We start from the raw sequence: 14,416 nt of genomic DNA, 5'->3' as shown, positions 1-14,416 counted from the left end.
CTCTTTTGTACTAAGTCTTCAAAATATGGTTTGGATATTACACCTTGGAAGGTCTCAATTCAGATTCGCCATATTTCAGTTGCTTGAAAGCCACACGTGGCAAGTAGCTAGTGTACTGAACAATGAAGTTCTCGACCTTCCTCTTATAACCTGGGTGATCCTGGACATGTAATTTAACCATTCCGAGTCTGCTCATTTCCCTGTCAAATGGAGTTCTATCAAAAAAGCCTACATCGTAGGGTGACATGTGAGGTTACGTAGGATAACAGAGAACAGTAGCCGGTGGGTACTCAACAAACTGGGGCTCTCAGTATCATCATCTTAGAAAATGGGACCATCAACTAACCGCCTTGTCTCTGTTACGTTGAATTTCAGTCGGTGGACGGGAAGCAAAGCTTCACCTGAACATCTCCCCATGATTTTAAACAGTTTCTGGTCAGTCATGTAACCCAAAAGTTAAGAAATTGCGTGACAATATTCTCAGGAATAACTGATGGCCTGATTCATTGATGAGATTAGGGTCTGGAGGTTACACATTCAGTATCAAGAGGAAGGAGTGTGGCCCCTGGTTACAGTCTGAATAGACGTTAAAAAGCTGTTAAGACTACTATTTACTGACCGTCATCTACAGGCCAAACACCAAAGTACTTTTCCCATGTCCACTTACTGAACAATAGCCGGGGCACAAAAACAAACACACAAAGCAGGTAAATCTCATCTTCATTTTAAAGATAAAGAAACGGAGGGTCAGAGTGGCTGACAAATTTACCAAGTTGATACGGCTCTTACGTGACTCTTTTCATGACCCTATGATACCCTCTTATTCTCACACTTCAAATAAAGGTGATGAGGGCTGGGGTGATAGGCCTGGTACTGGCCCCTGGTACTGCAGAGAAGCACGAACGAATTGTTTTCAAGTGAAACACTTCCTCTGTCTATGACAGATGAGTATAAAAGATGAAACACAGAGTGTAGAATAGGGAACCGTTTTCTGTTCGACCTAGACGTCTGAATGGATGGTTTGTTTCTAGGTGATGTTTAGAACACAGGCACAAATTCGTTCTTTCATTAGATAAAGCAGGACAGCCAGATGGAGCCACAACGACGTTTTTTATTACTTTGATTTATTGAGAGACTGGCAACTCACTTGCAAAGTCTGGTCTTGCAGGGTGAACAGCCAAAGAAGTTTGCGGGAATAGGGGTTTTTTGGTGCAGCGGTAGGGGAGAAATAAAGGAGTAGCTGCTCTCAAAGACCGACCCCAAAGAGCACGTGGCTCTTGTTATATCTGGCTGGCTCAGCAACTATCCAAGTTATGGGGCTACAGGGGATACTGTCTAGACCAGTTCTTTTGGCCCTGGGGTTGGCAGAACATAGGATTAGAAAGCCAAAGCATGGTCCAAACAACTCTCTGCATTTTTTTTCTGGTAGACAGTCAAGCTGGATGGAAACTAAATCTCCAACAATTACCAAATAGCAATAAACAAGGGAATACAAAGCCTGCACAGCGCTTTCTTCAGGCCTTGATAGATACATCCTGGCTCTGGAACTCTAAAGCATGACATCTCTGGACTGAATCTCTCGGAGGAAAAAAAAAAAAAAAGCACGATCTTAAAGCTGGTATGACTTTTCTAGCTTGAGATCACGCTCCCTGAATCAGAAGTGTTCTCTGGTCTCCAGGATGATACCAGGACAGGAAAAACACATCGACATATAATTGAAATAATTTATTTACCACTAGAGCACCACAAAAACAGACATACATTGTGTTAAAATACAGCGTAATCAGTCATCAAAATACAAAACAGCTATTCTTATGTTCCATTTAAAAAAAAAAATCATGCCAACCATAAAATCGTATTGCTGTTTATCACAGAAAAACTGCAGGCCAACCCCACCCACATACTAACATTTTCCCCACTCCCTCCCCTCTCATAGCAATATTTACTTATGGGAAATAAAGGCCTTATAAAACCCCCAAACTAAAAAAAAAAAAAGATTCAAGAGATCTTAAAATAGAGCATTTAAAATATTATCAGTGCATTCATGAGGAAAGACAAAATAATACAAAACAAAATGTCATTCTATCTGAGAGGAAAATACCTGCAGAAATAAGTGATTTACATAGAATGGATAGAAAAGCGGAAGAGAAAAAAAAATCAACACACTCCAATCTGGGATTGGGTTACATCCAACCCAAGGGTTGTTTGGTACTGTGGCATCCTATCTCTTGCTTTTCCAGTTTTCAAACAAATCCAATTTGTCATTTTAATAATGGTCAGGAAATTCCAAAAAAGAAGTACACTATATCAAACAAACAACTTCACGCTGGATTCACACCTCATTGTGCTGCTCTTTAGGTAAAACTGCAAATATTCCATTGACTTACTATTAATGGTTATCCTAAAGCTAAATAAGAGACAACTGACAAACTGACATATCCTACAACCCCTGACATAAGGTTACCTCCTCTGCAAAATTGTGGCAAATCATGTATTTCAGCAAGGTAAATTCTAACCTCTGATTTGATAACTCTCATTCAGAGGAAAGAAAGGATTTTTTGATCATGGGAGAATTTGCCTAGTGCCTTTTCAACCTTCAAAGAACATCTGTAAAAACCTTAACTTCAGTGAAATAAACTAAATGACTTATGCTGACCTGGGCTTTTTTTCTTCCTTAAAAAAAAAAAAAAATCAACTAAAATGTAAATCTTTCCATTTCTCCCTGAACACTAAAAACTCGATTAAAGAAACAGTTGTTTCCTAAGAACTGTCTGCTCTTTTATAACAGTAGAATTCTGTGAAAATACTGATTAAACCAAGTTAGAGAAACCTTTCTTAACCCAGTCACCAAGATTCTGAGTTCCAGTCAGATCCTTAAGCCCTTGCTAAAACTAAAACATTTCACCTCAATTATCTATGTATCTATAATCCCCAATTTCCCTAAAATAGAAGATTGTTAATGTCTGAACTGATTAGTAATGATGCTTAGAAAATGAAGGAAAACTATGTCTTTTTATAAAAGAGAAAAAAAAAGGACAAGTGGACTCAGGTAGCTTATGTCATAATAATGGACAATGCAAAAGCACAGGTGGAACAAATACTATCAAACATGTATTGGTAGTGCAAGTCAAAATACAGGGGCTTTACTCAAAAGTACTGGCCAGCTAAAGGAAACACACAATTCCGAACGATCATTAAAAAGCGCCCAAATTTAAGTCCAATCTAAATCAGAGTCGACATTATTACAGAACATTAAAAATATGGTAAAAATTTATACATTACACATAAAGTAGTTAATGTTTTGATTTCATCGTTTGCAAAAGAGATCTGCAGATGTGTTTCCAATTATACTGGCTTCTATACCCATCTATTGTAGTAATATAGGTATGGTTACATACACCGAAATGAAGGAAAAATCTAGAGCATAGCTATACAGCAATACTTTAAGGTCTGAAGTTTGACCAGTACATATCAAAACATTTCAACATTTCACTGGTTGACTAAACTGACAAAGAACCATTTACAATTAAAAAGGAAAACAAAAAAATCTTACAGACTTATTCTGACCGAAAGTTTCCTTTATTAACAGGCTTTTCAGTTTTGAACCTTACAAGAAGCTTCCTCCGGCAGTTGGTAGAGAGCATGTGTTTGCAGGGTCTTTTCTTCATGCAGACTTGCTCGGTCATATAATAGGTCACTTGCATTTTTCATCCCGTTAATATGACCTCTTTTTTTTGCTGGCTCGTTTGAGTTCAAGTTCCTTAAGCCATCCATGAGTTTCTGGCCAAGTATTTGGTCTCCACTTTATACACCTGTTTTATTTTCCAAGGGCAATGAAATGTTCATTATATAGTAACACACAATAAATAACTCACTGTTAACTCTAAGAGTAAGAATGGAAGGATGCCTATTGCATAGCAATACAGAAAAATCAAGTGAGGCATGGGATAAAAACGTATGTACAGCAACTCCACTTAACGGGATTTTCCTGTTTTTTTTTTTTTCTTTCACATAATTAACACTAACAAATTCTTCCAGTGTTTATTTTTTTTTCTCAAGAAAAAAAGGTTTTGCTTCTTGTCTCTCTCACTTACAGAGTAGGTAAAATATAGAATAAAGCCTTCAACTTTTTTTTGTTTGTTTCAGATGCCAGTTTTAACAAACAGAACACAAACTTCCGAAGTGTTTGAACTAGTACCGCTTTTTCAAATTTTTTTTAAACACTGATGAAGCAAGGCTCTCTCGTGTTTTCTTGTTACAAACATTGCCTTTGTCACTATCATCATCATCATCATCATCACTGTTTGATTATCGTCTTGTCACTTTTCCAAGAATCTTAGCTGCATTTGCAAGACTTTACGATCATATTAGAAAGCTGTTCAATCTTGGGTGTTTTGCCGATGTAGTAGAGAATGGTGAGCGGTTCTAAATCCTGGGACACGCAGCAAGGGGAAGCAGATGCTTCTGGATTTATGGTATTATATAAGCTGAGAACCTGAAAGGACACAGGAGAAGAAAGAAAACATAGGAAAAGACCCCAAAAAACAGGCAATTATTTTTTAATAGAACCATCGCACATAGTTATCTTATCAGTCACAGCACTGAGTAGGCAATTTAGATTATTTGGGGCTTACGCTTTCCTTTACTTATTCTCCAATTATAGTCAAATGGGTAGGCGTCCTGAGGAATCCCTGAATTCACCATTTTCCTACAGAATCCTTTTCCCATACATTGTAAACAAATACTTCTGTAAAAGTCAGATTAGACAAAATTGCTCATTCAACAGATTTTCCAGTTTTTCCAAGGAGTCTTTACTTTGATCACTCCTTTGCGGCCCATACTTCCCAGGCCCTCAGAAAACTTGGTCCAAATACCAAACCTGGTATTTCGCCTTGTGTCTACACTTCTCTGTAACTGAAGTTGTTTCATGAGTAGTTTCAATCCCCACCTAGATGAAGAGTTCGCTTGAGGTCAGGGACTCTACACACCTCTTTTTTTTTTAAACTTATAGCCCTAGTGAGACTTCTCTGGACAAAATCAAAGCAAGACTCACATGCTAGGTGAAGAAATGAATACATGGATAAACAGGAGAATAACATTTTTTATTAAAACTCTCATCAGAGCTTTCATCTACCCTTAGGTAAAGCAAAAGACATCTGTCTGCAGTGTGAAATCTTCCTAGGCTAAGTGTCTTCTCAGGCCAATTTAATGTCACCTAAATTTTCATTTAAAATAAATAAAGATCAAAGTCTTTTCATTGCTTCGTAAATACAGTCATGCTAAGAACGACCTCAGAAGTAGTCTATATTCTTAATGATTCACTTTGTTACCTTTTTCTTAAAATAATAATAATAATCAACCCTCCATTTAGCTTTCCATGTGGTAAATGGTAGTGGCTAAGTTGGAGGAGTGACTAGTCAGTCTTAGAATGAAAAGAAAGTTCTATGGTTAGTGCTATACCTTTAACCCCATCCTATATCAAAGGGGTATGTGACTTCTACCAACGGAAGTATGGAGCTTCCCCAGTGATGATAAAGAGACATTTCCAAGGATGCCATTAATGTGTTAATCAAACAGCGAGTGACCTTTTCCTCGAGATTCACTGCAATGTTTTCAGCCTAAGACAGAAGATCTGTTCAGCACAGCAACACTGACTACTTTATTAAGCTACCTCTGGCTTTTTGGGTAACTGTCCAAACCACATATTTGTGATCATGACAGTGATTCTTCCTCTCTCCTTGAAAAACAAGCGTGGTCTCAGCCTTCACACACTCCCTCTGTGTATCAGGGAGGAGAATTATGTTTCTACTTGGCAACTGGGTCTCGCCCACATTACAGCTACTGTTGCCACAGCCCAGCTGAAGCAGCCTGGCCAGAGAGCTCAGACCAAGCGACAGGCATAAGCGAGCTTCCCTCACGTGGCCAAGCACGTGGTCAGCCCAGGGAGCCAAAACCTCCGGGGGTGTCAGGAAAACAGCTGAAGGAAAGGGAGCCGTATTTGTCCATTGGAAGTTTAGCATATGTAAGCGTTTATCAATAAATAGACTTCAAGCTCCACCAACACAAGATTTTTTCAGCTGAATTCAAGAGGAATTTTATAACACAGATTATCGAAAATCACTGATATCCCCCAAACCCTTGAGTTCAGCTGAACGCATTATGGGACCTTTTTGGCAGAAGATTCATTTTCCTATCCTGCAGTGAAGGCAATTTTTCTAATGTTTCTTTAATAAGGAGATTTACAGAGGCATAACCCCAGTGTGTAGCCACATTTCAGGAATTAAACTCTAAGACGCAGTGAACGAAGGCCTGGTTATAAAACAAGGAGGCCTGCGTTCCAAGCTCTGGTTTGTCACCAACTGTTTGCTCGTGGGCAAGTCATCTACTTGATCTAGGCTTCAATTTCTTTAAAAAAATGAAAGGTTTGAACAAGAGAGCCTATTATTGTTTTGTATTTTATTTTATTCTTATTTCATTTTATTCTATATTTTTATTGAAGTATGGTTGATTGACAATGTTGTGTTAGTTTCAGGTATACAGCAAGGTGATTCAGTTATGTGTGTGTGTGTGTGTGTGTGTGTGTGTGTGTATATATATTCTTTTTCAGATTCTTTCCCCTTATACATTGTTACAAAATATTGAGTATAGTTCTCTGTGCTATACAGTAGGTCCTTGTTGTTTATTTATTTTATATATAGTACTACAGGATGGGACAAGATAACTTGTGAAGTCCTTTCCATCTCTAAAAATCCTACATGACTAGGCACCAGGAAGAAGCATTTGGACAAATATCATCATTACATAGAAAAAGTCTTTGCTAATCTGGGCTGGGAACCCATGGCATCCAATCTAGGACCTGCCTTCTGAATTAGCCGTCATTCCTCATTGAAGTAACTTAATAAAATATTCAGACTCTCATTTACTCTGGGTTATATTCAAAAAGACTGGGAGATACTGATTTTCAAATCACTGTTACCTATATCATCTTTATATTCTTCACATCCACTCTGGAGTTGGACATTATTATTTCAAAAATAATTTTTAATACAGACATTCCTTTTTACTGATAAGAAAACTGAGGTTCAGAGAAGTTAAATGATTTTATAACTGTCATACACTAGTGAATCACTCTGCCAAAGCATCTACTGAAGTCCTCAATGTTCTTTCAAATATGACAGTCCCTGATGGAGGTGATAACGGATCCTTTTTTTAGCTGGAGACCTGGGTGCCTGCACATCTTAACAGCACATGACACTAAGTGATATACTGATCCTACCTATATATGCTTACAGCTGTTAGGAATATAAAACAAAGAAAAAATTAAACTGTACTCAAGTTACTTGTAATCTAACTGGGAAGGCCAGACATACTGTCCAAACTCATCAGTGTTACTTTCTGAGTTCACCTACAGCTTACATTTTTTTCTCATCATTCAAAACGGTGTCTCCAGCACCCATTTACATGTGATGACAAAAGGGCACCAGGCTATTTAGAATTCATGTGGAAATACTATCAGCAGGTACATATTAGCAGCCCAAGAATAGAAGAGACAAGTGAGGCCCGTACTTACCCTACTGTGCTGAGTGTCTGAGCTCCACAGATACGGGCACGCTCCAGCACAGAAGTTGGCATTGTACCCTTTAGGCTCATGTATCCATTTCCACCCAAGATCCCTCTTGAAATCAATGTAAAGTGGGCGTAGGCAACAATTATCCTGCACATTTCTGATAAAAGAAAGAGCAATGGAGATTTTGAAGCTGATTTCACCCCAATCCCCCCGCCCCTCATCCCAAACCAGGAAAATGACTCGTTCATTTATTCAACAAATATGTATGAGCAAATACCACGGGCCAGGTTTTAATGGTTGAACTGCAATCTCAAGAGACTGTCATGATGAGGTGTGATGGTGATTCGCAGGACTCCCTTGTGAGTTCTATGCCCTGACCCGCTTATCTGTGACTTCAAAAATCAAACCCTTCCCTTAAATGATGAGATATAAGCAAAGACGTGGCAGTCGAGACCAAGCCCGTTCCAACCTACAGTGCACAGTTTGGCCATCCATCCTCTATTGCCTTTTCAAATGCAAAATGGATGAAGTACAATAGGTATTTACAGAGAACAATCTAAGGCATTTTCCTTTGAGAAGAAATCCTTTATTTCATTTCCTGTTCCTGGATCTAGGAATGAACCAGAGATAAGAAACACAGAGTCTTGCTTAGAGCAACCACTGGCTCTGGCAACCAAAAGTCACCCTTTTTCTTGTGAACTCACACACTTTGAGCACTTTATCAGTGAGGACCCCTCACCACCCCACAGCTCCTACCATGCTTATTAAGAAACCACAGAAAAGGGGAACTCCCTGGTGGTCCAGTGGTTAGGACTCCACGCTCCCAATGCAGGGGGCACGAGTTCAATCCCTGGTCAGGAAACTAAGATCCCCGCAAGCCACTAAGGCCCCCACAAGCTGCACCAGTGGCACGGCCAAAAGAAAAAAGAAAAAAATACAGAAAAACATTCACACTTTCCCACCATGAATTCATGTGGAAATGGGAGATAAATTTATGTTACCCTCCCTTCTCATATTCTCTAGTAAAAGACACGACAAACAGCATCCTTCTTCTCTCTCATCACTGTTACGGTGAAGAAGGTTTGACCATGGGTACCTTGCAGGGAGAGTGAAGGCTTCTACAGGTGGTGAGTCTCCCCAGTCAGGGACCCGCCATCCTGCACCTCAAATAAACCTAACTTTGCTCTGGGGAACAGACAGCTCCTTTTCTCCTTCAGCCTCAAAGTGCTTCGGAGGGATTTGGGGAAAAAGTTCAGGGGGCTAGTTTTCTCCCTTCACAGTAGATTCATTGTTAAAGAACTGATGAATACAGCATAGAAATAACTGTTTCAACCTCCGGAAAGGATGATGTTACGAAATACGATGGCTCTAACTTTTCTAGTCCTGGTTTTATGCAATGAGTTGCAGTTCCAGTCCATTTTTAGTATATAAAAAAAAAAAGGGGGGGGGGCAAAAGCAGTACAAACGTTAAACAAACACAGTTACTTTTTGTTTTCTTTTTCTTTCCTTTACCTAAAGCAATAGGCCGCATCCAAAGCACGCTTCTTCCGCCGGTTGGACTGTTGTGACTCAAGTCTGTAGGAGGGTAACAACATTAGCAGGAGATGTGGGGTCTTCCCACTGTTTTTTTTCCTAGTGGACTTTATTGTTTTCTGATCACCACTGGTATATGTGGAGGTGCCGTCAATACCTTGAAAAAATGCATTCGGGTAATAGACATTTAGCTTCACCTTCATCAGATAGAATCAGCCATATCTTTTCTATTGTCACAAAGAGCAGTGATGACCACACAGCAGCACCAGCTGGCTCACTCCCCACGGCAGTGGATAGGACTAGTGCAGGTGACAAGGAACACGGCTAAATGGGGCTCTTGTCAGAAGGCAGTTCAGTGTCCAAGGCAGGGCCTGTTGGTTGTGAAAGTCACTACAGAAGAAGTCTTTGACCACTAGTCCAAGGGCAATCTCGACTGTTTATTTTAGTCAGTCCTCAGTGTAGGCTGTGCTCAACGCCTCAACGACTGATGACACGGCCATAGGACGTGTCACCCGCTGGTCCCCTCTCTTCCTAGGACTGCTCAAGTCAAAAGGTTTCCCTGATGAACCTAAACTGAGACTTACACTAAATTGCAGTGAATGAGGTTCAAGTGAAACAGAAGTCACCCACCCTTACCTAATGCTACTTTGGGAAGCTGTGAAGAAAGGGTTTTTTCATTGATTTTAGGATATCCTCAACACCTTCCTGATTCCATCTGAGATGCAGAAACTCGAGCTCCCCAAAGCACACTCAGGAGACTGCCAGTTTAAGCATTTAATCTCCATGCTCTAGAGAATCATGACTAGGTTAGAGACTGAAATAATCTCTAGACCGCTGGGAGTATTGTTCCATGAGCAAGGTCCACTGGAGCCTTCTGCCAATGGATGGAGGTCCCAGGTGGGGTGAGTTAGGACAGGGCCATCAGCTCCCTCACCTGGTGGTGTGGAGCCAGTGCTGAACCCTCAATAGGTCCAGACTCCCCCCTCACCTCTCGTCCTCCAACGACTTGTTACCTAACGTAAGACATGACTTGAACCCTTGGCATCTCCTCATTCTCTTTGACTTTTGGCTAAAGTAAGCTTACTAAAAGGTAAGCAAGACTAGGGGGGGCGACTAAAACCTTGTTATGTGTTTATAAACTATTATGAAAGTCTGATAAGGAAGCCACTTGGAATCTTGGGCACCAGCTAGAAAAGGGGGTGTGTTCTGGTACAGGTCAGGTTAGTTACAGAGGCTGTGGTGGGAGAGGACGTCCTCTGTGAGATAACAGTGGTGGCTTCCCCACGACGTTGGGTTTGGGGGGGATAATCAATGGATGTCCTTGAATGCATGTGATCTTCTTCTTCTATACTATTAGCATAGATGGAATGTTGGTTTGCTCGAGTGAAGAATAAAGGGCTGAACAGGCTATTTAAGAGTCTGGAAGGTTGGTAAGTCTGTCAGTTAGTACTGCCAAGTCATCACGGGGCATCGAGCAGTGTAAACTTGGAAGGAATCCCTTTCTTCTAGTCCTTTCTGCCTTCATATATCTTTCCCCAACCATAGCTTTGCCCAAACAAATGAAACTCCCCGGGTCTCACCCAGCAATCTCATTTTCACATGCAAACTGACCTCATCCCCCCAGGAGATTATCAACAGAGGCCCTTCCCTCCCCCACCTCATACGCCCCAGTTTCAGTTACCTGCAAATCGCGCTTCTAGTTCTTCACTTTTGTTGGGGATGATGTAATTATTCGATGGTACAAAGGTGCAGCAGGGACAGTGTAAACTTATTTTAAATCCCAGATTCCTGTCTGGAAAACATTAAGTCAAGGAGGTCATTTGTCTGTGCATGTAATACCCCTCAATCTGCAATCGACTTGCAATAACTTAGGATCACTGAACATCGAAGGAGGAGAACAGAGGGCGGTGGTCACCTTTATGGTGGAGCCATTCGTGAACAGCATCAGTGACATCGAAGGAGAGCCATTCGCCTTCTGCTCTGGTTTTCACGACTTTGCTGTCAATGTAGCGCTGGGTTGGAGATGTTAAATCTTTGGATTTGAGAATCTAGAGGAGGAAAGGGCAAGTGAGAAAAGCTCAGCTGGCATAGTGACAGCATGACTAAACCCAAACCATTAACAGTATTCCAGTTCATTATCTAAATTTAGTCCCACCCCAGTCTATCCATGTATTGTCATCTCACTAGCATGTCCACATGCATAAAAACATAACACCAGGCCATTTGCCATGAAAAACAGAGCTACTAAATCAGCTGTGTGTTATGATAAAGGTGACAGGAACCATAAAGCCAAGTGTCTCAAAGAAAGTGACAGTAATTATTTTCCTCTGCGGACATAAGCTTTGCAAGATTTCAGCCATAAATTCGACGCTATTAAGTTAATGGTTTTGTTGCCCTGCTTCCCTGCTTATTTCACTTGGGGAGCTGGGATGTGGGGACGGGCTGGAGGATGGGTCCAGGTCAGAGGATCCAGGCTCACCCTCAGAAGGCTCTGAATTATAAATCTTCTTCTAATAGAGAAAGGTCCTACCCTTGGTTCCTAGATCCACCGCCATTAAAATACGTGGCACGCCTCAGCTTTTGAGGTAGGTCTCGAGCTGGGATTTTTACCCTCCCTGTGACTTGTTATGATTTATAAAGATATTCCATATCCCGCAGACGAAGAACAAATTTGGGCAGGAGCCGTCTGGCACAGTGTGGAGGGAGAGTTTGAAAGGAAATCAGCCTGAACGCTGAGAATTTAGAAGGATGCATTTATTTCAAATAAGTTAAGAGTAACTGCAGTATGTTCTTAGGTTTCTATAGGAAGTGAACATTTTAGGTTGGGGTTTTTTTTTTTTTTAATTCTGTCTGTCTTTAAACGATACTGTTTTATGAACCCGTCAAACCACGACCTTAAGTCTCCAAGAACTATATTAAATCCCTACCCAAACCTGTATCCTGCCTTTCCTCAGTACTTACGGGCTCAAGCCCTGTTGTTTTATACTTCCTTTCCTGAGATTGAGTCTAACCGTTCTGTGGTCATTTCATATATACATGTTTGGTCTCTCCAACAAGTTCATAAACCCTCCCAGGGCAAGGATCATGTCTTCAATTTGATATCATTTCAAAGCACAGCACTCGATTTAATCAATGTCTATTAAATGACTATCTGCATATCTAGAAGACTGATTTATTCTCCTTTAAACCTTGTAAAAAAAAAAAAGCATAATCTTCCTGCTGATTTTACAACGCACTTTCCTTCCATGTGTGCACATCATTTGTTTCAAGTAGTTTGACAACAAACGCTTCCTGGAACATCTGGCATTATAGTGGACTTTTTTTTTCTGGATTGAGTAAGTATAGAAAAGGGGAAAAAAATCATACAATTGGACTTCGGGTGCCCTCATGAATTTTAAACCAACCCTACCCTACAAACCTGCCCCTAAGGTCCAGCAAAGCCCACGAGGGAAGAGAATCTAGAGGCAATCATGATGCTACCATAGGCAAGAGAAGCCCTTTGTGAATCAATGACTTAAGGGCTGGGCACATGAGCTCTGAGCTTGGAGCATACTATTGCATTTAATTTAGTCCTGAAAACATTCTTGTCAGGTAGATGAAGGAAAGTGAGACTCAGAGAGGTTAAGTAACTTGCTCAAAGCTTCACAGTGAATGAGTGATTTAAAGCAACCCCAGGTCATTTTTCCTCCTTCAGTGCTGGATTTCTGAAGACCAAAAGAGTTGTGGGAGTCAGGGCTGGATTACGGTCCACACCCCCCCCCCCGCCCCCGCCGCTTCCCAGATGCCAGAGAACACTCAAAGACAGAGGCAAACATTTCTAATAAGCTTATAGTAAATGTGGGTACAAGATGAAAATATCCCACGTGGAACACAAACACAGTTAATGCTGATAAAAACCTATAATTTTCCAGATATAACCCAACAGCAGTCAATCCTCTGGAAATGAAACCTTGCCTTGAAAACACTCCTAGTTGGGCAAATAAGACACCCCTTTATCCAATTCAGAATAAACAGTAAAATTCACCTAACACAGGATAACAATGGTGAAACAATAGTTGAGAAGAAGTTTCAGGCATTTCCATCTGCCTCGTTGACTAAAGACTAGTAACATTCCCCAAACTCACTTTTCTGTCTTTAAATTTCTTCCCCTACCTGACTTTCTAGAATGATGCATTATTTTGTAATGCTTTGTGTATTTATTTGCTTTGTTCCTAATTAGCATGGTATATATCTTTTTTTTGTGTGTGGTACGCGGGCCTCTCACTGTTGTGGCCTCTCCCGTTGCGGAGCACAGGCTCCGGATGCGCAGGCTCAGCGGCCATGGCTCACGGGCCCAGCCGCTCCGCGCCATGTGGGATCTTCCCGGACCGGGGCACGAACCCGTGTCCCCTGCATCGGCAGGCGGACTCTCAACCACTGCGCCACGAGGGAAGCCCCATGGTGTATATCTTATTCATCTTCATATCCCTAACACGCACAGACACACTGTCTAGAATGAAACATTGCTTTCATTGTTGAATTAATTACATATGATAAATATATATCTATATCATATATCAAATATCTACAATATCTATGAGATATATGTGTATATATCTCATATCTTAAGACACCATATATACACACATGCCTATATACATGTACGTATACACATGTATGTGTATACACAATCTCACTAAAAACACAGAACTTTTTTTAAAGTCGTGACAACATTGACCAAGTGGGCAGAAAAAAACACACACTGGCAAATCTATGGAAAGTTTTCATCTCATATAGAAGAAGCAGATCTAGATTATCTGGCTTTAAAAGCAGATGAAGGGGGAGCAAAGAGATCCTGAATTTCTTTTCTTTTTAAATCTCCTTAGAAGATAAGGGCTTCCTCAGCCACGGAACACGGGTAGGTTCTGACACTGGACAACTTCATACTCTCACACAGGTGAAAGGTCCTCCATATCTTTCTACTAGTTCAAGAACAGGCCAGTTGAAAGCACCCAAGAAAGATAGCTAGTGAGCTACATAATTCTGAAACAGAGAAGTGACTTTGGTCTTGTGGGTTTCTTGTCTTGAACTTTATGGCCAAGTAGTTCTTAAACCCACTTGTTGCAATTTAACTCTATTCTTTCTTATCCAGCGCTCAGTGGAAACAGGAAACAGCTGCTTTCCATCACTCATAGAATATCCCTCATATTCTTGGAGACTATTATTAAGTCCCCCTCAGCATGCTCAGTCTCCCTCTCTAAGCTAAATAAACCCAGTTCCTTTAGCCCATATTTAGAGGGGCAATTTCCCAAACCTTTAATCATTTGGGTCGCCAAC

General features: G+C 40.7%; 1 protein-coding gene across 2 annotated transcripts in view; it reads right to left on the bottom strand.

The window, feature by feature from the left end:
• Positions 1 to 3,417: 3,417 nt before the first annotated feature.
• Positions 3,418 to 14,416, bottom strand: part of TGFB2 (transforming growth factor beta 2) — an 81,749-nt gene continuing 70,750 nt past the window's right edge. For both annotated transcript variants that reach the window (XM_082857873.1, XM_082857874.1), the window contains 5 exons: positions 11,016 to 11,148; positions 10,782 to 10,892; positions 9,080 to 9,257; positions 7,571 to 7,724; positions 3,418 to 4,495 (listed from right to left, as the gene is read on the bottom strand). In XM_082857873.1, the coding sequence (XP_082713999.1) occupies positions 4,337 to 4,495; positions 7,571 to 7,724; positions 9,080 to 9,257; positions 10,782 to 10,892; positions 11,016 to 11,148 (735 nt within the window). In that variant the 3' untranslated portion in view covers positions 3,418 to 4,336. The remainder of the gene's footprint in view (positions 4,496 to 7,570; positions 7,725 to 9,079; positions 9,258 to 10,781; positions 10,893 to 11,015; positions 11,149 to 14,416) is intronic.

Source organism: Leucopleurus acutus (assembly GCF_964270905.1).
Source record: "Leucopleurus acutus genome assembly, chromosome: 2".
Classification (NCBI taxonomy): Eukaryota; Metazoa; Chordata; class Mammalia; order Artiodactyla; family Delphinidae; genus Leucopleurus; species Leucopleurus acutus.
Note: the sequence above shows the minus strand (reverse complement) of the source record. Positions and strands in the feature narration are given on the sequence as shown.